General features: G+C 48.5%; 1 protein-coding gene across 2 annotated transcripts in view; it reads right to left on the reverse strand.

The window, feature by feature from the left end:
* Nucleotides 1–12,907: 12,907 nt before the first annotated feature.
* The window catches only part of ldb3b (LIM domain binding 3b), a 51,125-nt gene continuing 41,628 nt past the window's right edge, over nucleotides 12,908–22,404 (reverse strand). For both annotated transcript variants that reach the window (XM_034194195.1, XM_034194194.1), the window contains 3 exons: nucleotides 17,700–17,869; nucleotides 17,552–17,588; nucleotides 12,908–13,318 (listed from right to left, as the gene is read on the reverse strand). In XM_034194195.1, coding sequence (XP_034050086.1) covers nucleotides 13,222–13,318; nucleotides 17,552–17,588; nucleotides 17,700–17,869 — 304 coding nt within the window. In that variant the 3' untranslated portion in view covers nucleotides 12,908–13,221. The remainder of the gene's footprint in view (nucleotides 13,319–17,551; nucleotides 17,589–17,699; nucleotides 17,870–22,404) is intronic.

Below are 22,404 nucleotides of genomic sequence, written 5' to 3' on the forward strand. Positions count from 1 at the left end.
GCTGTCACCCATCACCAGACACAGCTGTTCCACTCAGCATAGAGGTATATCAGGAGGACGGCGTCTCCACCTCAGTGCCGAGATATCGCCTAAGACTAAGGTAGTATTCTCTGCATTTATATATATTAACCAACTAAACCTATTAAACCTTTTCAGGACTGGTGACTACAGATAGCTTCACTGTTTTGGATAAGTACTCACCTTCCTGCTGTTCTTTGACAAGAGGTGGAGGCGGCTTCTCCCCTCTCCGTTACTGGGTGCGGTCATCCACGCCTGTGTGTTGTCGCTCTCTCCTGCCAGCAGTACCGGATCCGACGAGCGGAGGCAGTGGCCACCTGGGGATTCGGGACTTGGCGGTTCCAGTATTTCCAGGGTTCGGTGGCAGAGGAGATCTGGGTGGTTCCGGTTCGACTGAGACGGACGTCTCCTACCTTCGAGCCTGCCCACACGACACCAGCGGATTCGACCCCAAATTGTGTTTGTTATATTAATTGTGCCTGTTTCACAGAAGTAAATCTTGTTATTTACCTTCTCCATTGTCCGTTCATTGCGCCCCCTGTTGTGGGTCCGTGTTCCAACACTTTCACAACAGGATATCTCGGCCAGCGTCATGGACCCCGAGGGGCGTCAACCGGCTGTTGAACGGCCAATGGAAGACCAAGGCGCGGCGGAGGCTCCGGGAGGGGTACTCGGTGAGTTGCAGCGGATCCTCACCGCTTTCACCTCTCGGATCGATTTAATGACCGAGCAGTACGTTCTCCTAAACCGCAGGGTGGAGGCTCTCGCCGCACAAGTGGAGGCGCGCCCTTCGGGCGCCGCTGCGGCTTTCCCTCCCGAGGACCCTGCGCGCGAAAGTGACGTTCCACTGGTCGTTCAACGGTCCCTTCCTCCGTCCCCAGAAGCATACATAAGCCCTCCAGAGCCGTACGGAGGCTGTGTGGAGACGTGCGCGGACTTTCTGATGCAGTGTTCGCTCGTCTTCGCACAGCGTCCCGTGATGTACGCGACTGATGCTAGCAAAGTAGCTTATGTGATAAATCTGCTTCGCGGGGAGGCACGCGCTTGGGCTACAGCGCTCTGGGAGCAGCACTCGCGGCTCCTTCATACATACGATGGGTTTGTACGGGAGCTCAGAACGGTGTTCAATCATCCCAACAGAGGAGAGTCCGCTTCAACCGCACTACTGTCAATAAGACAGGGGCGTCGGAGCGCAGCTGCCTATGCAGTCGCCTTCCGCATCGCGGCGGCGAGATCCGGCTGGAATAGCACTGCCCTCCGCGCTGCCTTTGTAAACGGACTGTCACTGGTCCTAAAAGAGCACCTGGTGGCTAAGGACGAACCGCGGGATTTAGATGGGCTCATCGATCTAGTCATACGACTCGACAACCGGTTAGAAGAACGCCGTCGGGAACGAGGCGAAGGGCGTGGCCAGGCACGCGTCGTCCCTCTCCCTTCCGGGTCCGATCGAGCTCCGCCCTCCCCACGCTCCTCTGTTCCTGCGCTCCGTGGGGTCACAGCTCCCCCTACTGACGAAGCTAGGGACACGAGTAGGGCAACATTTAGGGCACCAGATGCACAGAGGAGATGGACCCACGGAGCGTGTCTTGGTTGTGGTTCAATGGAGCACCATGTGAGAGACTGCCCTAAGCGGTCAAACGCCAACCGCCCGCCCCTAGAGACTGGGCCAGGGGTGGGCCAAAACATTCGCGTGGGACACACCCACATTGCTACACGACTCCCAGTCACGATCCTGTTTGAGGATTCAACCCTGAAGGCCCCAGCACTGGTGGACACGGGCTCTGAGGGGAATCTGCTTGACAGTAGATGGGCCAGGGAGATAGGGCTCCCTCTGGTGGCTCTTACCTCGCCTGTGCAGGTTCGGGCGCTAGATGGCTCCCTACTCCCACCAATCACACATAAGACACCTCCAGTAACTCTGGTGGTGTCAGGTAACCACCGGGAGGTGATCGAGTTCTTTGTGACTCAGGCCACCTCCCGTGTGGTTTTGGGGTTTCCATGGATGCTAAAGCACAATCCCCGGATCGATTGGCCGTCCGGGATAGTGGTTCAGTGGAGCGAAACCTGCCATCGGGAGTGTCTAGGTTCCTCGGTTCCTCCCGGCTCCCAAGCTAAGGAGGAGGTCCGAGTCCCGCCCAATCTGAAGGCGGTGCCGGCGGAGTACCATGACCTCGCTGACGTGTTCAGCAAGGATCTGGCTCTCACGCTTCCTCCCCACCGCCCGTATGATTGTGCCATTGATTTGGTTCCAGGCAGTGAGTTTCCGTCCAGTAGGCTGTACAACCTCTCACGGCCGGAGCGTGAATCAATGGAGACCTACATCCGGGACTCATTAGCTGCCGGGTTGATCCGGAATTCCACCTCTCCGATGGGTGCTGGTTTCTTTTTTGTGGGTAAAAAGGATGGCGGGCTTCGTCCATGCATTGATTATAGGGGGTTGAACGAAATCACGGTTCGCAATCGATACCCGTTGCCCCTGTTGGATTCAGTGTTCACCCCCTTGCATGGAGCCAATATCTTCACCAAACTTGATCTTAGGAATGCGTATCATTTGGTTCGGATCCGGAAGGGAGACGAATGGAAGACGGCATTTAACACCCCGTTGGGCCATTTTGAGTACCTGGTCATGCCGTTCGGTCTCACTAATGCTCCCGCGACCTTCCAAGCGTTGGTAAACGATGTCCTGCGGGACTTCCTGCACCGGTTCGTCTTCGTGTATCTGGACGATATACTCATCTTTTCCCCGGATCCTGAGACTCATGTCCGGCATGTCCGTCAGGTTCTGCAGCGGTTGTTGGAGAACCGCCTGTTTGTGAAGGGCGAGAAGTGTGAGTTCCACCGCACTTCTTTGTCCTTCCTGGGGTTTATAATCGCCTCTAACTCCGTCGCCCCGGATCCGGCCAAGGTTGCGGCGGTGAGAGATTGGCCCCAACCTACAAGCCGTAGGAAGCTGCAACAGTTCCTCGGTTTTGCTAATTTCTACAGGAGGTTCATCAAGGGCTATAGTCAGGTAGTCAGCCCCCTGACAGCCCTGACCTCTCCAAAAGTTCCCTTCACCTGGTCGGATCGGTGCGAGGCCGCGTTCAAGGAGTTGAAACGGCGCTTCTCATCTGCACCAGTTCTGGTGCAGCCCGATCCTAGCCGCCAGTTAGTGGTTGAAGTGGATGCCTCGGACTCAGGGATAGGAGCGGTGCTCTCCCAGAGCGGGAAGACCGATAAGGTCCTTCACCCGTGTGCCTATTTTTCTCGCAGGTTGACCCCCGCTGAACGGAACTATGACGTCGGCAATCGGGAACTCCTTGCTGTGAAAGAGGCCCTCGAAGAGTGGAGACATCTGTTGGAGGGAACAGCCGTGCCATTCACGGTTTTCACTGACCATCGGAACCTGGAGTATATCAGGACCGCCAAGCGGCTGAACCCCAGGCAAGCCCGCTGGTCACTGTTCTTTGGCCGTTTTGACTTCCGGATTACCTACCGTCCCGGGACCAAGAATCAGAGATCGGATGCATTGTCCCAAATGCACGAAGATGAGGTCAAAACGGAACCGTCGGATCCCCCGGATCCCATCATCCCGGAGTCCGCTATCGTGGCCGCCCTCACCTGGGACGTGGAGAAGACCGTCCGGGAGGCCCTGACCCGTGTCCCGGACCCCGGAAACGGACCAAAGAACAGACTATACGTCCCACCAGAGGCTAGGGCTGCAGTCCTGGACTTCTGTCACGGTTCTAAGCTCTCCTGTCACCCAGGGGTGCGAAGGACCGTGGCAGTCGTCCGGCAACGCTTCTGGTGGGCATCCCTGGAGGCCGACGTCCGGGACTACGTCCAGGCCTGTACCACCTGCGCCAGGGGCAAGGCCGACCACAGGAAGACCTCAGGGCAGCTACAGCCACTGCCCGTGCCTCATCGCCCCTGGTCCCACATCGGTCTGGACTTCGTCACGGGTCTCCCACCGTCCCAGGGAAACACCGTCATCTTCACGATAGTGGACCGTTTCTCCAAGGCGGCCCACTTCGTGGCCCTCCCGAAGCTCCCAATGGCCCAGGAGACAGCGGACCTCCTGGTCCACCACGTCGTCCGTCTGCATGGCATACCATCAGACATCGTCTCCGATCGCGGTCCCCAGTTCACCTCACACGTCTGGAGGAGTTTCTGCCGGGAACTGGGGGCCACGGTCAGCCTCTCGTCTGGGTACCACCCCCAGACCAACGGGCAGGCAGAGCGGGCGAATCAAGAACTGGAGCAGACACTTCGCTGTGTGACAGCCGCGCACCCGACGGCCTGGAGTACCCACCTGGCCTGGATCGAGTACGCCCACAACAGCCAAGTGTCATCAGCCACCGGCCTCTCCCCGTTTGAGGTGTGCTTGGGGTATCAGCCCCCCTTGTTTCCGGTGGTTGAGGGAGAGGTCGGTGTGCCCTCGGTCCAGGCCCACCTACGGAAGTGCCGTCGGGTGTGGCGTGCCGCCCGCTCTGCCTTGTTGCAGGCCCAGACGAGGGCGAAGAAACATGCAGACCGGCGGCGAGCCCCGGCCACCAAGTATCGTCCTGGGCAGGAGGTCTGGTTGTCCACCAAGGACATTCCTCTACAGGTCGACTCACCAAAACTCCAGGAACGGTACATCGGACCGTATAAGATCCTCAAAGTCGTCAACCCCGCCGCAGTGAGGCTCCAGCTTCCGGCCTCACTGCGGATACATCCAGTTTTTCATGTTTCCCGGATCAAGCCTCTTCACACCTCACCCCTCTGCACCCCGGGTCCGGCGCCGCCTCCTGCCCGGATCATTGATGGGGCGCCGGCTTGGACTGTCCGCCGGCTCCTTGATGTCCGTCGGATGGGCCGGGGTTTTCAGTTTCTGGTGGACTGGGAGGGGTACGGATCCGAGGAGCGCTCCTGGGTGAAGAAGGGCTTCATCCTGGACCCGGCCCTCCTGGCCGACTTCTACCGTCGCCATCCGGACAAGCCCGGTCGTGCGCCAGGAGGCGCCCGTTGAGGGGGGGGTCCTGTTGTGTGGGCCGCTGAAGAGGAGGTACTGCTGGCCCACCACCACCAGAGGGCGCCCTGCCTGGAGTGCGGGCTCCAGGCACCAGAGGGCGCTGCCGCATCATGGGAGTAGCCTGGGTGACAGCTGTCACCCATCACCAGACACAGCTGTTCCACTCAGCACAGAGGTATATCAGGAGGACGGCGTCTCCACCTCAGTGCCGAGATATCGCCTAAGACTAAGGTAGTATTCTCTGCATTTATATATATTAACCAGCTAAACCTATTAAACCTTTTCAGGACTGGTGACTACAGATAGCTTCACTGTTTTGGATAAGTACTCACCTTCCTGCTGTTCTTTGACAAGAGGTGGAGGCGGCTTCTCCCCTCTCCGTTACTGGGTGCGGTCATCCACGCCTGTGTGTTGTCGCTCTCTCCTGCCAGCAGTACCGGATCCGACGAGCGGAGGCAGTGGCCCCCTGGGGATTCGGGACTTGGCGGTTCCAGTATTTCCAGGGTTCGGTGGCAGAGGAGATCTGGGTGGTTCCGGTTCGACTGAGACGGACGTCTCCTACCTTCGAGCCTGCCCACACGACACCAGCGGATTCAACCCCAAATTGTGTTTGTTATATTAATTGTGCCTGTTTCACAGAAGTAAATCTTGTTATTTACCTTCTCCATTGTCCGTTCATTGCGCCCCCCTGTTGTGGGTCCGTGTTCCAACACTTTCACAACACTCCCCGTTGGATGCAGGTTTCTTTTTTGTGGGCAAGAAGGATGGCGGACTCCGTCCGTGCATTGATTATAGAGGGCTGAACGAGATCACGGTTCGCAACCGATACCCGTTAACTCTATTGGATTCAGTGTTCACGCCCCTGCATGGAGCCAAAATATTCACCAAATTGGATCTTAGAAATGCGTATCACCTGGTTCGGATCCGGAAGGGAGACGAATGGAAGACGGCATTTAACACCCCCTTTGGTCACTTTGAGTACCTGGTCATGCCGTTCGGCCTCACTAACGCCCCCGCGACGTTCCAAGCGTTGGTAAATGACGTCTTGCGGGACTTCCTGCATCAATTCGTCTTCGTGTATCTAGACGATATCCTCATCTTCTCCCCGGACCCTGAGACCCATGTGAAGCATGTACATCAGGTCCTGCAACGGTTGTTGGAGAACCGGCTGTTTGTGAAGGGCGAGAAGTGCGAGTTCCACCGTACTTCTTTGTCCTTCCTGGGATTCATTATCTCCTCCAACTCCGTCACACCTGATCCGGCCAAGGTAGCGGTGGTGAGAGATTGGCCCCAACCGGTAAGCCGTAGGAAGCTGCAACAGTTCCTCGGCTTCGCAAATTTCTACAGGAGGTTCATCAAGGGCTATAGTCAGGTAGTTGGTCCCCTTACAGCCATGGCCTCCACAAAAGTCCCCTTCACCTGGTCGGATCGGTGCAAAGCCGCGTTTAGGGAGTTGAAACGCCGGTTTTCGACTGCACCAGTTCTGGTGCAGCCCGATCCTAACCGCCAGTTTATTGTTGAAGTGGATGCCTCTGACTCAGGGATAGGAGCCGTGCTGTCCCAGAGCAGGAAGTCCGACAAGGTTCTCCACCCTTGTGCCTATTTTTCCCACAGGTTAACCCCAGCAGAACGGAACTATGACGTTGGCAATCAGGAGCTCCTGGCGGTGAAAGAGGCCCTGGAGGAGTGGAGACATCTGTTGGAGGGAGCTGTGGTTCCATTCACGGTCTTCACCGACCATCGGAACCTGGAGTACATCCGGACCGCTAAGCGTCGGAACCCCAGGCAAGCCTGTTGGTCACTGTTTTTCGGACGTTTTGACTTCCAGATTACCTACCGCCCTGGGACTAAAAACCAGAGGTCTGACGCACTGTCCTGGGTGCATGGAGAGGAGGTCAAAACAGAGCTGTCGGATCCACCAGACACCATCTTACCAGAGTCCACTATCGTCACCACCCTCACGTGGGACGTGGAGAACGTAGTCAGGGAGGCCCTGACCCATCACCCGGACCCCGGTGGAGGACCGAAGAACAGATTGTACGTCCCACCAGACGCAAGGGCTGCAGTTCTGGACTTCTGTGACGGTTCCAAGCTCTCCTGTCATCCAGGGGTGTGGAGAACCGTGGCAGTCATCCGGCAGCGGTTCTGGTGGGCGTCAATGGAGGCTGATGTCCAGGAGTATGTCCAGGCCTGTACCACCTAGGGGTAAGGCAGTTCACCAGAAGGAAAAAGGACTCCTCCAGCCATTACCGGTGCCTCGACGCCCCTGGTCGCACATCGGCCTGGACTTTGTCACGGGTCTCCCTGCGTCCCAGGGAATGACCACCATCTTGACAACAGTGGACCGGTTCTCCCGACGGCCCAGGAGACTGCAGATCTGGTCCACGTGGTCCACCACGTCGTGCGTCTGCATGGTATACCGACGAACATCGGATCGGATCGTGGTCCCCAGTTCTCCTCGCAAGTCTGGAGGAGTTTCTGTAGGGAACTGGGGGCCACCGACAGCCTGTCGTCCGGGTACCACCCACAGATGAATGGACAAGCAGAGCGGGCTAATCAAGATCTGGAACAGGCCTTACGTTGTGTGACCTTCGCGCACCTGACGGCCTGGAGTCAACATCTGGCCTGGATCGAGTATGCCCACAATAGCCAAATATCATCGGCGACCGGCCTCTCCCTGTTCGAGGTGTGTTTTGGGTACCAGACCCCATTATTTCCAGCGGTTGAGGGAGAGGTCGAGGTCCCCTCGGTCCAGGCCCATCTCAGAAGGTGCCGTCGGGTGTGGCAAACAGCCCGCTCTGCCCTTCTGAAAGCCCGGATGAGGGCGAAGAGCCATGCAGACCGCCGACGTGCCCTGGCCCCCGCTTACCAGCCCGGGCAGGAGGTTTGGCTATCAACCAAGAACATTCCTCTGAACACGGACTCACCCAAACTAACAGACAGATACATTGGACCCTTCACCATCACCAAAGTAATCAATCCAGCCGCAGTGAAGCTTAAACTCCCAGCTTCACTGCGGATCCACCCCATGTTCCATGTGTCCAAAGTCAAGCCGTATCACACCTCGGACCTCTGCACCCCCGGACCAGCGCCACCTCCTGCCCGCATCATCGACGGCGAGCCTGCTTGGACGGTACGCAGGCTCCTTGATGTTCGCCGGAGGGGTCGGGGTTTCCAATATCTGGTACATTGGGAGGGGTACGGACCCGAAGAGCACTCCTGGGTGAAGAGGAGCTTCATCCTGGATCCGGCCCCCCTGGCCGATTTCTACCAGCAACATCCCGACAAGCCTAGTCCAGGAGGCACCCGTTGGGGGGATGGGGGGGGGGTCCTGTTGTGTGGGCCGCCCGAAGAGGAGGTACTGCTGGCCCAACACCAGAGGGCGCAATGCCTGTCGTCGGGTTTCAGGCACCAGAGGGCGCAGTCGCCACAGGAGTCCGCCAGGTGCTCGGAGCTGACAGCTGTCACACATCATCATTCATCACATCACATCCTGTCAAGCATGGCTGGGATCCCCATCACCCTTTCATCACCTCAGTTATAAGAGACAGATGCAAAGAGATCAGCTGCTGTTAATTTTCAGTTAGGGTCAGTGTTTTACAGCAACAAGAGAAGATTGTTTACTATGTTACCAGCTTGGCGTGGCCAAAACAAGTTTATTTTATGGAAATGCTGAGTGATGCGACACGCTGACGGCCAATCCGAGTGGAGGCAACGTGATGGTAGTATGATGTACGCTGGTTGGTTGCATGAACAAAGTGATCCAAGATGGTGGAATATGCTTCCAGACAGATGTATTTCTCTATAAATATAACATTTTTGCCACTTTTTCAGTGAGTGTCACTGAGAAATATGCGCTTTTATGTATCGACAGATGAGACTGGTCAGGCTTCAGTTAAAATACGATTTGAAACATAATAACTATGCAGGATTTATGTTGTTTTTTGTTTTTTTGTAGTGTTTGTAATTATCTGTTGTTGTGTGTCTTTTGCAGTGGTCTGTCCTGCGTGTGCCAGAAGGGACTATCAGCAAACATCTGGACGTCTGTCCAAGTCATGCTGAGGAACCATTCATCTTCGAGAGGTAAACACTTTCTGGTGATGGATAGTATCAACGTGCTGGTTCTGCACCCAACCACATATCACTTTTTGACCAATATGCCCCGCTAGTGATGTTGATATTGTGGATTAGAGGATGCGGGTGCTGTCCAGAAACACAAACTAATAATGACACTTGTGCTGGTCTTTGTGCAGGGTGCACCGTCAGACCCAACATGTCTTAAGAAGCCAAGGTCCCTGCTTCTCTCTGCCTTGGTTCAGACTTTAACCATTTCTAGACTGTTGGTGTTTTTAGTGAGTTCTTTAAGAGTTCTGTTTGACATTGTTGGTTCAAAATCTCCCAAAGGTGTTGAGACAGATGAAGATGGTGGCTTGTTTTTCTTTTTATTGCTGATTGTTTTTGGTGATTTTGATTTGGCCTCCATCTGACATCATCAGTCTCTTCTTCTGTTCTTCAAATGCATGAATCTTCTGTGTCGTCATCGTGGACACATCTTCTCCATCAGGCCTTTTCTAGAAATATCTCTTAATGACTTTAAAAAAGTGTTGTTTGTCTGTTGCAGCTGGAGTCTGAGGTTGGAGCTGATAGAGGAGCTGGCCTGCAGCCGAATGTCTCCTGAGAGAATCAACAGCTGGTTCAGACGATTCAATCAGGAGATCAGAGACCAACGGAGGGGTCTGGAGAGGATCTTAAGAAAACTCCAAAGTACAGGTTAGTGGCTCTTGGTCAATTATGGTGACATTTAAGAGTGAAATAAATACACACACACACACACACTGCATTTGCTTCTGAAGACCCACTATGATGTTTAACATTCACAAATTGATAAAAAAAAAAAAAAAAACATCAGAAATGTTCATTTTGGCATCATATTTTGATTTATTTTGAGTCCTGACTATAATGTTCCTTTGTTTTAGTCATAATTTAGACATCTGAATTGTTTCAGTTGAATCAAATAAATATCGTGAGGTTTTAGTCAACTGAGTTTCCTGCATCATTAGTTGAGTCAAATTTTCTGATCTTTAACACTGAAACAGATGATGTGCTTGAAGGCGGTGATTCACTGCAGCAGAGAAAAGAGATTATGATGCGTGTTTTCCAGGGGATTTGTTTGACACAGAGCTCACTTGACAGGTGATGTTCTACAATGACTATTTGACTTCTTTCAGACTGTGAGCTTGAAATCAGTCATCTGCCAGACAACTCCACAAGCGACGATGACTGAATGGTTCGACAACAGTTTTGGGTCAGGCATCTTTGTTTTTGTCTGCCCCCCAGTGATGCGCGTTACTCTAATCTGACTGCTTTTTTCAGTAATGAGTAATCTAACACATTAATCTTTCCAAATCAGTAATCAGATTAAAATGACTTCTCCAAGTCACTGTGCATTACTATTATTTTTGTATTGCGGGTCATTCGCAGCATTAAAACCCACTTCCCCACTTTCAGCAAGCTGCGAGCGTTTCCTCCGCTGTGCAGCAGCTCCGAGTTGAAAAAACATTTGTTGTCTCTGAAACACAGTGACACTCAGAGCAATGGTTTTACAAAAACATTTTTATGTTTTTTTTTCTTTAAAACTATAAATAAATACTTAGAAATATTAACACTTTTTTCCACCAAAATGCACATTTCTGAGGAGGACATGATATAAAAAATACTGATAAAACTTTTTTACCTGTCAGTTTGGCCGTGTGTTCTGCATAAATAAACACTATCCATTCTTCTGCTCAAATAGCAAACCAGGGGCGAATCCAATGCAGAAAGGGGATATGGGTGATGGTGGTGGTGGTGTTGGGGGGGCTCCCAAAACAGCCAAGGATTAAAGGTCCACTTTTGAAGACATTTTTTCAAACTATTACTACTACTAATACTACTTATAATAATAATAATAATAATAATTTCAACAACTAAAATGTTTAGAATTTAAATGTTAGAAAAAAAAATAATAGTTACATTTATAAACAATGTATGATAGAAATGGTAAGTTTTATATGAGATCAAGAAAGATGTCTTTATTTTATTTTTATAATACAAATATTTATGTTCATTTAAGTCAAGAAAGTAAGTGAGTATTGGCAAAGTGGGTTATCATTTTCATGTTGAGCTGGTGGGGGGGGGGGTTTGCTGTCGGCAGCTGCTGAAAGTACCTAATAATCTAACTTAGTTACTTTTAAAATTGAGTAATTCGTAAAGTAACTAAGTTACTTTTTCAAGGAGTAATAACTATTCGTATTACTTTTTCAAAGTAACTGTGGTAACACTGGATTTTAACTCTTCATTTAAACTTTCCTCGTGAGATTTTACATTTGGTCATTTGAAGAGGTAATTCACATTGTTTGACGTGAGGTTGTATGCGGTACATATGTAGTCAGTGTTGTACCTGCAGGATTTGCTGGTCAGCATGAACCCAGTTAGGAGAAAGAGACAGGGACCAGCATGGAAAAGCACAGAGGTCACACAGCAAGTTGAGGTGATGAAAATATTGCAAATATAGCATACACATAAAATCATAAGTTCACTTCTGGTTTTCTGGCTCTCTTATTTAGTTTTACTTGGTCCAGAGGTAAAAACCACTGACTGTGCCTTTGGAGCATCCAGCCACTTGCTGTAGAAGTTACCTTTTTGGAACTTTTAACTGAACTTCTAACAATACCGCCTGTTGGCAAGGATGTTTGTTAATGAGAGTTCGGGCCACATCATCATACTTTTCACCTGTTGGGTTGGGATTGTGAGCATACATTCCTTCTGCTAACTTGTCTGAGATGTTGGATTTAATGCTTTTTGATATGTCAAGAAGTTTTCCATCACTATTCCTGCGGGATCATTTTCTTCAGTGGACTTCCTGTGCTGTTGATGACTTGACGTTGCGAAGTGCTGCTCTACTGAACGAAATGTCGTAATCGTTTGTTTTTGTCTAACTACGTGTGCATTAATCTTGACATTTGCAACTTCTACTGTCACTGCCCAGAAATTCACTACTCTATCCCTTGTGTGAATCTTATCTTATTAGTGCTTAGCCCATGCTAAGGTCCTGTACTTAGTTTTGGTGTTTACTTAATGTACAACAGTACAGAAAATTAGTCCTTTTTTGAGCAAGCTTGCTAAATGTTTGCCTGCACTGATGCATAAATCCAGAGTTTTCTTCAGAAATATGAGCTAACATGGGGAGAAAAGATAACTAGTTTATGGACAAAGTTAGGAACAGACAACAGGCTAACATTCCAGAACTTTCCATCACAGACCCACCTCACCTATGAAAAAACTGGGTGATATTCTGGCAACCCTTCCCTTCTTTCTCCTACTGTCTAAGCTTTTATCCTTTTCTTTTTGAGCTGAGTTGTCATGCTGTCTGGTCCTGCACTCACTGTGTGAAAAGGTTTTGCAGCAGTCTGACGGAGCAGCAGGTGGACTGAACCATTTTACGAGGGGGGTGGGGGGGTGGGTGAGCATTGAGAAATAAACCAATACATTGTAAATAAAATATATGTGTATTTGCAAGTTTATAGCTGAGTGTCATATTGTTTTGTCAGTATTATAATTGTATTAGGGGTCTCTCTGGGCTCCTGTATAGTCTAGGACTGGTGGCCACCAAGGTCACTGCTGCTTCTCTCCGTTTGACACCAAAGTAAATTTATTCAGACTCATTTGAATTTGTACCACAGTCATTTGGTTTAAAGAAAACATTTATTCACATTGACATCAGTGCATTTTTTTTTAAAACATGCTGTGCATGTAGATAAATCTGTGTGGATTTGTCTGTATGTGACATTTCACGAGCATGCTTAGTCTTGAAGTTCATACGTTTATGTTGTTGCAAGAAATAACACTAGTTCTCCATTTTCACTTGAATCCCTTTTTTGTACAGTTTCTCTTTAATTTAAGAGAGACAGAAACCAAACAAACTGGAAAGAAAGAAAGAAAATGCAAATAGCAGCAGACACACATTTGACAGGTACAAGGTTATGAACGCGTAGCATTCTCACGTATCTCACATTCTAATAATCTAGGCTACAAACGTTATCTAACATTCCCGAGGAGTTCCCTCCTCCTCCTCCTCCTATTTTTCCATTATTTATCCCCTCTTGTCTGTACTCGTGTGTTTCTGTCAGTGTCTTCCTTTAGTGCTCCCCTTCTCTCTGGCTTGCTCTTCTTTACTCCTGGACGTTGAGAATCTGTGCAGACAGTCCATGGTGCCAGTTCTTCAGCTTGGCAAAACGGGGACCTCTCACCTCTGACTCAAACCTCTCTCTGATGACAAAAGGCAACAAAACCAGAAGTTACACTGGCAAGTAGTTCATGCCAACCTGACCCAAACAAATTACCCACATGCCAACAAGCGTCATCACCAGCTAGCCCAGCGCCAACAAGCCTCATGACAGCTAGCCCCATCACATTTAGTTTAGTTAAATGGAGGGGAGCCATTTCCTGCTAAATATGAGTCGCACAGATAAAATAGCTTGACAGTCAGTTGTCTGCAGACTTGGTTTCGTTTCTGACACCAGTCTCATGATGTTCAACATACATGCCTCCTTATGCAACAGATGAATGAAAAGATGCAGGGGAAACTGGCTTGTTTCTGGTTTAATTTCCTATTGCAGCCCAAAAAGTCATTATTTGAGTGAATAGTCAGCGGAGGAGTGAATTAGTTGAACTGCTTGCAATGCAGATTGCCACATGGACACACAGATCGAATCTAGTCACTTGCTATATACGACCCCAATTCCAATGAAGTTGGGACATTGTGTAAAATGTAAATAAAAACAGTACAATGATTTGCAAATCATCTTCAACCTATATTCAAATGAATACACCATAAAGACAAGATATTTAATGTTCAAACTGATAGGCTTTTTTGTTTTTGTGCAAATATTTGCTCATTTTGAAATGGATGCCTGCAACACATTTCAAAAAAGTTGGGATGGGGCAACAAAAGACTGGAAAAGTTGATGAATGCACCACAAAGACAATTTTTCAATTTCAATTTATTTTCATTTATATAGCACCAAATCACAGCAGAGTTGCCTCAAGGCGTGTCACACAAATAAGGTCTAACCTTACTAACTCCCAGAGCAGCGGTGGTAAGGAGAAACTCCCTCTGAGGAAGAAACCTCAAGCAGACCAGACTCAAAGGGGGTGACCCTTGCTTGGGCAATGCTACAGACATAAATTACAGAACAATTCACAAAACAAATATACAGGAAATGCTGTTGGTGCACAGGACAGGAGGGTCTCCATCACAAATGCCACACCCATCTCTGGATGGAGCTGCACCTTAAACAGAGAGAAAAAACAGGTTCAGGCATCAGAAAGACAAGAAATACAATATAATTTGTCAGCATTAAAGAACAAGAAAAACAGGTGATCGCTGGCCACTAGCCCTAAGCTTCACTAAAAGACCCAGAATTTCGGTAAAGTTGAGACCGTGGCACGCTCCGTTATCTAATAAAATGAATTAAAAGAGTAAAAAGCGTAGAACTATACTATGTCAGTATGCTAGCCATACGAAAGGGAAAATAAGTGCATCTTAAGTCTGGACTTGAAAGTCTCCACAGAATCTGACTATTTTATTGCCACAGGGAGATCATTCCACAGAACAAAGGCACAATAAGCGAAAGCTTTATGACCCGCAGACTTATTATTCATCTGAGGGACACAAGGTATTTAATGTTAAAATTGATAAACTTTATTGTTTTCGTGCAAATATTTGCTCATTTTGAAATGGATGCCTGCAACACGTTTCAAAAAAGCTGGGACAGTGGTATGTTTACCCCTCAATAAGAGTTTGGGAACTGAGGACACTAACTGTTAAAGCTTTGTAGGTGGAATTCTTTCCATTCTTGCTTGATGTACGACTTCAGTTGTTCAACAGTCCATTGTCGTATTTTGTGCTTCATAATGCGCCACACATTTTCAATGGGCGACAGGTCTGGACTGCAGGTAGGCCAGTCTAGTACCCGCACTCTTTTACTACTTGTGAATGGTTGAGACTTTTGGGGATGCTCCTTTTACAACCCCTGGCAATAATTATGGAATCACCGGCCTCGGAGGATGTTCATTCAGTTGTTTAATTTTGTAGAAAAAAAAGCAGATCACAGACATGACACAAAACTAAAGTCATTTCAAATGGCAACTTTCTGGCTTTAAGAAACACTATAAGAAATCAGGAAAAAAAATTGTGGCAGTCAGTAACGGTTACTTTTTTAGACCAAGCAGAGGGAAAACAATATGGACTCACTCAATTCTAAGGAATAAGTTATGGAATCACCCTGTAAATTTTCATCCCCAAAACTAACACCTGCATCAAATCAGATCTGCTCATTAGTCTGCATCTAAAAAGGAGTGATCACACCTTGGAGAGCTGTTGCACCAAGTGGACTGACATGAATCATGGCTCCAACATGAGAGATGTCAATTGAAACAAAGGAGAGGATTATCAAACTCTTAAAAGAGGGTAAATCATCACGCAATGTTGCAAAAGATGTTGGTTGTTCACAGTCAGCTGTGTCTAAACTCTGGACCAAATACAAACAACATGGGAAGGTTGTTAAAGGCAAACATAATGGTAGACCAAGGAAGACATCAAAGCGTCAAGACAGAAAACTTAAAACAATATGTCTCAAAAATGCACAACTAAACAAATGAGGAACGAATTGGAGGAAACTGGAGTCAACGTCTGTGACCGAACTGTAAGAAACCGCCTAAAGGAAATGGGATTTACATACAGAAAAGCTAAATGAAAGCCATCAACACCTAAACAGAAAAAAACAAGGTTACAATGGGCTAAGGAAAAGCAATCGTGGACTGTGGATGACTGGATGAACGTCATATTCAGTGATGAATCTCGAATCTGCATTGGGCAAGGTGATGATGCTGGAACTTTTGTTTGGTGCCGTTCCAATGAGATTTATAAAGATGACTGCCTGAAGAGAACATGTAAATTTCCACAGTCATTGATGATATGGGGCTGCATGTCAGGTAAAGGCACTGGGGAGATGGCTGTCATTACATCATCAATAAAAGCACAAGTTTACATTGATATTTTGGACACTTTTCTTATCCCATCAATTGAAAGGATGTTTGGGGATGATGAAATCATTTTTCAAGATGATAATGCATCTTGCCATAGAGCAAAAACTGTGAAAACATTCCTTGCAAAAAGACACATAGGGTCAATGTCATGGCCTGCAAATAGTCCAGATCTTAATCCAATTGAAAATCTTTGGTGGAAGTTGAAGAAAATGGTCCATGACAAGGCTCCAACCTGCAAAGCTGATCTGGCAACAGCAATCAGAGAAAGTTGGAGCCAGATTGATGAAGAGTACTGTTTGTCACTCACTAAGTCCATGCCTCAGAGACTGCAAGCTGTTATAAATGCCAGAGGTGGTGCAACAAAATACTAGTGATGTGTTGGAGCATTCTTTTGCTTTTCATGACTCCATAATTTTTTCCTCAGAATTGAGTGATTCCATATTTTTTTCCCCTCTGCTTGGTCTAAAAAAGTAACCGTTACTGACTGCCACAATTTTTTTTCCTGATTTCTTATAGTGTTTCTTAAAGCAAGAAAGTTGCCATTTGAAATGACTTTAGTTTTGTGTCATGTCTGTGATCTGTTTTTTTTTCTACAAAATTAAACAACTGAATGAACATCCTCCGATGCCGGTGATTCCATAATTTTTTACCAGGGGTTGTATACCCAATCATGACACTCACTTGTTTCCAATTAATCTGTTCACCTGTGGAATGTTCCAAACAGATGTTCTTTGAGCATTCATCAACTTTCCCAGTCTTTTGTTGCCCCTGTCCCAGCGTTTTGAAACGTGTTGCAGGCATCCATTTCAAAATGAGCAAATGTTTGCACAAAAACAAAAAGGTCCATCAGTTTGAACATTAAATATCTTGTCTTTAGGGTGTATTCAATTGAATATAGGTTGAAGAGGATTTGCAAATCATTGTATTCTGTTTTTATTTACATTTCACACAACATCCCAACTTCTTTGGAATTGGGGTTGTGACAGTCAATCAGTAATATCAAATTTTATCAGATGTGATAAATGTGATTTCTACTGATGTGAGAGCACATACCTTTTGTTTATATGTAACATCTGTTTTTACATGTCAGTCTGTTGGTATGTACAATAACCTGATATTTGTGTTAATTTGGAACAGATATTTGGGTATAATTAGTACCTGGCATGTCCATACCTCAAACCACTAGCATATTCAGTGGTTTGAGGTTGGGGTAGGTTTTGCGAAGATGACGTGGCTGTGTGTCTATGGTTAAAAAAAACAAAAAGTACTTTTTGATTTTTAAAAGCTGTTAACTATACCCTCTCCATGAAATGGTTTGGATAATTCAAATGTAGGTGGTTGTAGCTACTGCTATCTTCACCATCTTTATAGAAATAGCTGTGTAGCTTGTCTTAAATGGTGTAAATCAAACAGTCCTAATAGAATGTAGGATTAATGTGACTTGTGGTTTACCTTGACTTCTGCAGTGCTTCTTCATCTGGGTCTTGCACTGCAAGGACAAAAACAGACAAGCAGCCATGTGAAGACTGACAGAATGTAGCAGAGGATGGTCAGGCAGGTCAGGCCACAGTAGGGAAAGAAGGTGAGTCAGTATACTGACGGTATTCAGTGCCAGTGATGTGGGCCAAGATCCTGAAACTTTTAGACTGCAGGTTGGCTGCACGGCGGGCCCATTCGGACATATCCTGATTAGCTTCGCCTGGCCGGATCACTGCCTGGTACACCGGAGACGCACAGTCTACCACAGGGTCCTTAATAGGCAGGACTCCACTGCAGGATAGAAGGACCATTAGAACTCTGCGTGGAGTGATGATCAATCAGAATATAATAACTGCCCATCATAAGTTATCATCATATACCGAAACTTTAACTGCTCAAAACTTTATCTGAACACAATGTATCTGTATTTTTTATTGTGATATTAAATTGCCAATTTTTAGTCAAAGGTGAATTTAAGTAGTGTAATTGCCATTTTGAAAGCGTATGCAACAGAATTTGTTTGAGAAACTCAGGCTTTGATTTCTGTGTGCTGTCAGTTTATGATGTGAGTTGAGACGCACTGACATGTCAGAAGAAGAATTTAGTTTGTGCTGATTTCACAGCTAAACACAATGACTTTTTTTGATAGGAAAGGGCAGCCATCATCTCACTGTGCCGAGTTGAGTTGGTTTATGTTATATAGCAGGTTTGAGGCTGAGTGTGAAGTGACTGGGATGAGAATCTGCACCCGTGGTCCAAGGAGGGATTGTCCCCTCTGGGTCAGGGGAGAGTTATTGCCCCAAGTGGAGGAATTTAAGTATCTCATGGTCTTGTTCACAATTGGGGGTAAGTTGGAGCATGAGATCGATAGACGGATTGAGACAGCGTCTGATGTTTTAGGGATGCTGTAATGGACCATCGTGGTAAAGAAAGAGCTGAACCAAAAGGCAAGGCTCTTCATTTATCAGTTGATTTACACTCCTATCCTCACCTATGGTCAAGAACTTTGGGTAATGACCAAAAGAACAAGGTACAAGCAGCGAAATTAAGATTCCTCCTTCGGGTTTCTGGGCTTACACTCCTGGACAGAATGAAAACCTTGTCTATCTGGGAGGGACTTGGAGTAGATCTGAGGTGGTGCGGTCGTCGGGTGAGGATGCCCCTTGGTCATCTCCCTAGGCAGGTGTTGCAGGCACGTCCAACAGGTAGGAGGTCCCTGGGAAGTCCCAGGACAGGCTGGATGGATTATAGTTCTCAGATGGCTTGGGAACACCTCGTATTCCCCCAGGAAGAGTTAGAGGACTTGGCAGAGGATAGTGTGGAATGAGCTGCTTGGTCTATTGCCACTGTGACCCAGATCCAGATAAGTGGCAGAAAATGAGAGAATGAATGTTAAATTATGTTATATTGCCATTAAAAAAAGAATATTTGCATTTTTTATGGCAGATTTTTGAATTGCAGAGGGGCACTTGATAGACTATATGTGGATCAGACACCAGTAGGAGCAATGGATGGGCATGACTTCGATCATGGTTTAATTAAGCATTTTTAACATTTTAATGATTTATTTATTTTTTTACAAACATAGGCACAGGGGAGCAAAATATGTATATTTCAAGGCTGATCTAGATTTAGGTCAGGATCTAAGAAATATGGACTTTCTCTGTTAATGTTTTGTAAGAGTTTTGTCTGGTTCTCAAATAATGCATAGATCTTAATGGAAATAAAATTAGGCGTACTGTATGTGTAGACTGTTGGAGATGTCCTGTCTGTTTCACATATGGCCAACATTCTGGGTGTAGTCGGTCAAGATATGTACTGTATGTGTTTGATGGGTTTTTGTTTTTTTGTTTTGTTTTGTTTTTTTAGGAGGGTGGGGGGGGTGATGTAAAGTCATTGAATGACTGTTTGTCAACAAATAACCCTAGAAACATGGATCTAACATCAGTGTATAGATGACAAATGAGCATTCCCTGATTAATATTTTTTAAATGCCTCCCATTGAAAGGTCGTATCCTGATGGATAAACGAAGGACCCTGGGCGTTTGCCGGAGATATGTGTTGAAGCTTTGTCACTGCATGGTACAGGGTGCATTCCTTAAAATTTGCTGGACTTAAACTTCAGTCTGTGTACAATCATTCCCCAATGCTTCAGTTATCTTGGTCGCTTTGCATAAAAGTCATGTTCTTCCATGATATAACAGGTCAGGAGGTGTATTTCGCCAACAAATCATTCCATTTGGAACATATTTTGGACAGAACATGATGACATGACACATTCAGGCAAATTTCAAGGAATTTACTGGACCTTTGTAGGATTTATTACAATTGTGCAAGAAAAAAAAAAACATCCAGAACAACGTCCGTACTGAACCTTAGATATCTAAGATTTGTGTGTGTGATGTTTTTCTTTTTTTTTTCTCCCCCCTTTTTTTTCCCATCTCCCCCTCTAGCTGCCACCTTATCGTGGTGGGGGAGTTTGCGTACCCGGATGATCCTAGGAGCTATGTTGCCGGGGGCTTTGTGCCCCTTGTAGGGTCTCGCAAGGCAAACAGGTCCTAGGTGATGGGTCAGACTAAGGGCAGTTCAGAAGCTCCCATGACCAGTAAAAAAATCAAGGACTGAGACGCGCCGGTATGGCGGAGCCGGGGCCCCACCCTGGAGCCAGGCCTGGGGTTGGGACTCACGCGCAAGCGCCTGGTGATCGGGCTTTAGCCCATGGGGCCTGGCCAGGCTCAGCCCGAAAGAGCGACGTGGGCCCGCCCTCCTGTGGTTTCACCGCCTGCAGAGGGGGCCATGGGGGTCGGGTGCAGAGAAGATTGGGTGGCGGTCGAGGGTGGGTGGCCTGGTGGCCCGGTCCGCGCTCACAGCCCCTGGCTGTTGGGACGTGGAATGTCACCGCGCTGGTGGGGGAAGGAGCCTGAGCTTGTGCAGGAGGTTGAGAGATACCGACTAGAGATAGTCGGGCTCACCTCCATGCACAGCTTGGGCTCTGGTACCCAACCCCTGGAGAGGGGGTGGACGCTCCACTTTTCTGGCGTTGCCCACGGGGAGAGGTGGAGATCTGGGGTCGCATTGCTTATTGCTCCCCAGCTCAGTCGCCATGTGTTGGAGTTCACTCAGGTGAACGAGAGGGTCGCGTCCCTAGGCCTTCGGGTCTGGGACAGGTCCCTCACTGTTGTCTCGGCCTACGGGCCGAGCGGCAGTGCAGAGTATCCAACTTTCTTGGAGTCCCTGGGAGGGGTACTAGATAGCGCTCCGACTGGGGACTCCATTGTTCTCCTGGGGGATTTCAATGCCCACGTGGGCGGCGACAGTGAGACCTGGAGGGGGGTGATCGGGAAGCATGGCCTCCCCGATCTGAACCTGAGTGGTGTTCAGTTGTTGGACTTCTGTGCTAGTCACAGTTTGTCCATCACAAACACCATGTTCGAGCACAAGGGTGTCCATAAGTGCATGTGGCACCAGGACACACTGAGCCGGAGGTCAATGATCAACTTTGTAGCTGTATCATCTGACCTTCGGCCACGTGTCTCGGACACTCGAGTGAAGATAGGGGCTGAGCTGTCGACCGATCACAACCTGGTGATGAGTTGGATCCGCTGGGAAGGGAGGAAGCCGGTCAGACCTGGCAGGCCCAAACGTATCGTGAGGGTCTGCTGGGAACAACTGGCGGAACCCTCTGTCAGCGAGGTCTTCAACTCCCACCTCTGGGAGAGCTTCTCCCAGATCCCGGGGGAGGTTGGAGACATGGAGTCCGAGTGGACCATGTTCTCCACCTCCATTGTCGATGCGGCCGCTCGTAGCTGTGGTCACAAGGTCTCTGGTGCCTGTAGCGGCTGCAATCACCAAATCCGGTGGTGGACGCTGGAAGTAAGGGATGCCGTCAAGCTGAAGAAGGAGTCTTCAACCCTAACCTAACCCTAACCCCTGAGGCAGCTGACAGGTACCGGCAGGCCAAGCGTGGTGCAGCCCGTGCGGTCACAGAGACAAAAACTCGAGTATGGGAGGAGTTCGGGGAGACCATGGAGGAGGACTATCGGTCGGCTTTGAAGAAATTCTGGCAAACCGTCCGACGCCTCAGGAGGCGGAAGCAGCTCTGCACCAGCACTGTCTACGGTGCGGGTGGGGAGCTGTTGACCCTGACTGGGGATGTTGTCGGGCAGTGGAAGGAATACTTTGAGGATCTCCTCAATCCCATCGTCACGTCTTCCGAAGAGGAAGCAGAGACTGGGGAATCAGAGGCAGACTCATCCATTACCCAGGCCGAAGTCACTGAGGTGGTTAGAAAGCTCCTCGGTGGCAAGGCTCCTGGGGTGGATGAAATCCGTCCTGAATACCTTAAGTCTCTGGATGTTGTGGGACTGTCTTGGTTGACACGCCTCTGCAACATCACGTGGCGGTCGGGGACAGTGCCTCTGGATTGGCAGACCGGTGTGGTGGTCCCTCTGTTTAAGAAGGGGGACCGGAGGGAGTGTTCCAACTACAGGGGGATCACACTCCTCAGCCTCCCCGGTAAGGTCTATTCCAGAGTACTGGAGAGGAGAATTCGACCGATAGTCAAACCTCGGATTCAGGAGGAGCAGTGTGGCGTTCATCCTGGTCGTGGCACACTAGACCAGCTCTACACGCTCCATCGGGTGCTCGAGGGTTCATGGGAGTTCGCCCAACCAGTCCACATGTGCTTTGTGGATCTGGAGAAGGCGTTCGACCATGTCCCTTGGGCACCCTGTGGGGGGTGCTCCAGGAGTACGGGGTCCGGGGTCCTTTGCTAAGGGCTATCCGGTCCCTGTATGACCGGGACCAGGAGCTTGGTTCGCATTGCC

The sequence above is a fragment of the Thalassophryne amazonica genome, chromosome 18 (genome assembly GCF_902500255.1).
Source record: "Thalassophryne amazonica chromosome 18, fThaAma1.1, whole genome shotgun sequence".
Classification (NCBI taxonomy): domain Eukaryota; kingdom Metazoa; phylum Chordata; class Actinopteri; order Batrachoidiformes; family Batrachoididae; genus Thalassophryne; species Thalassophryne amazonica.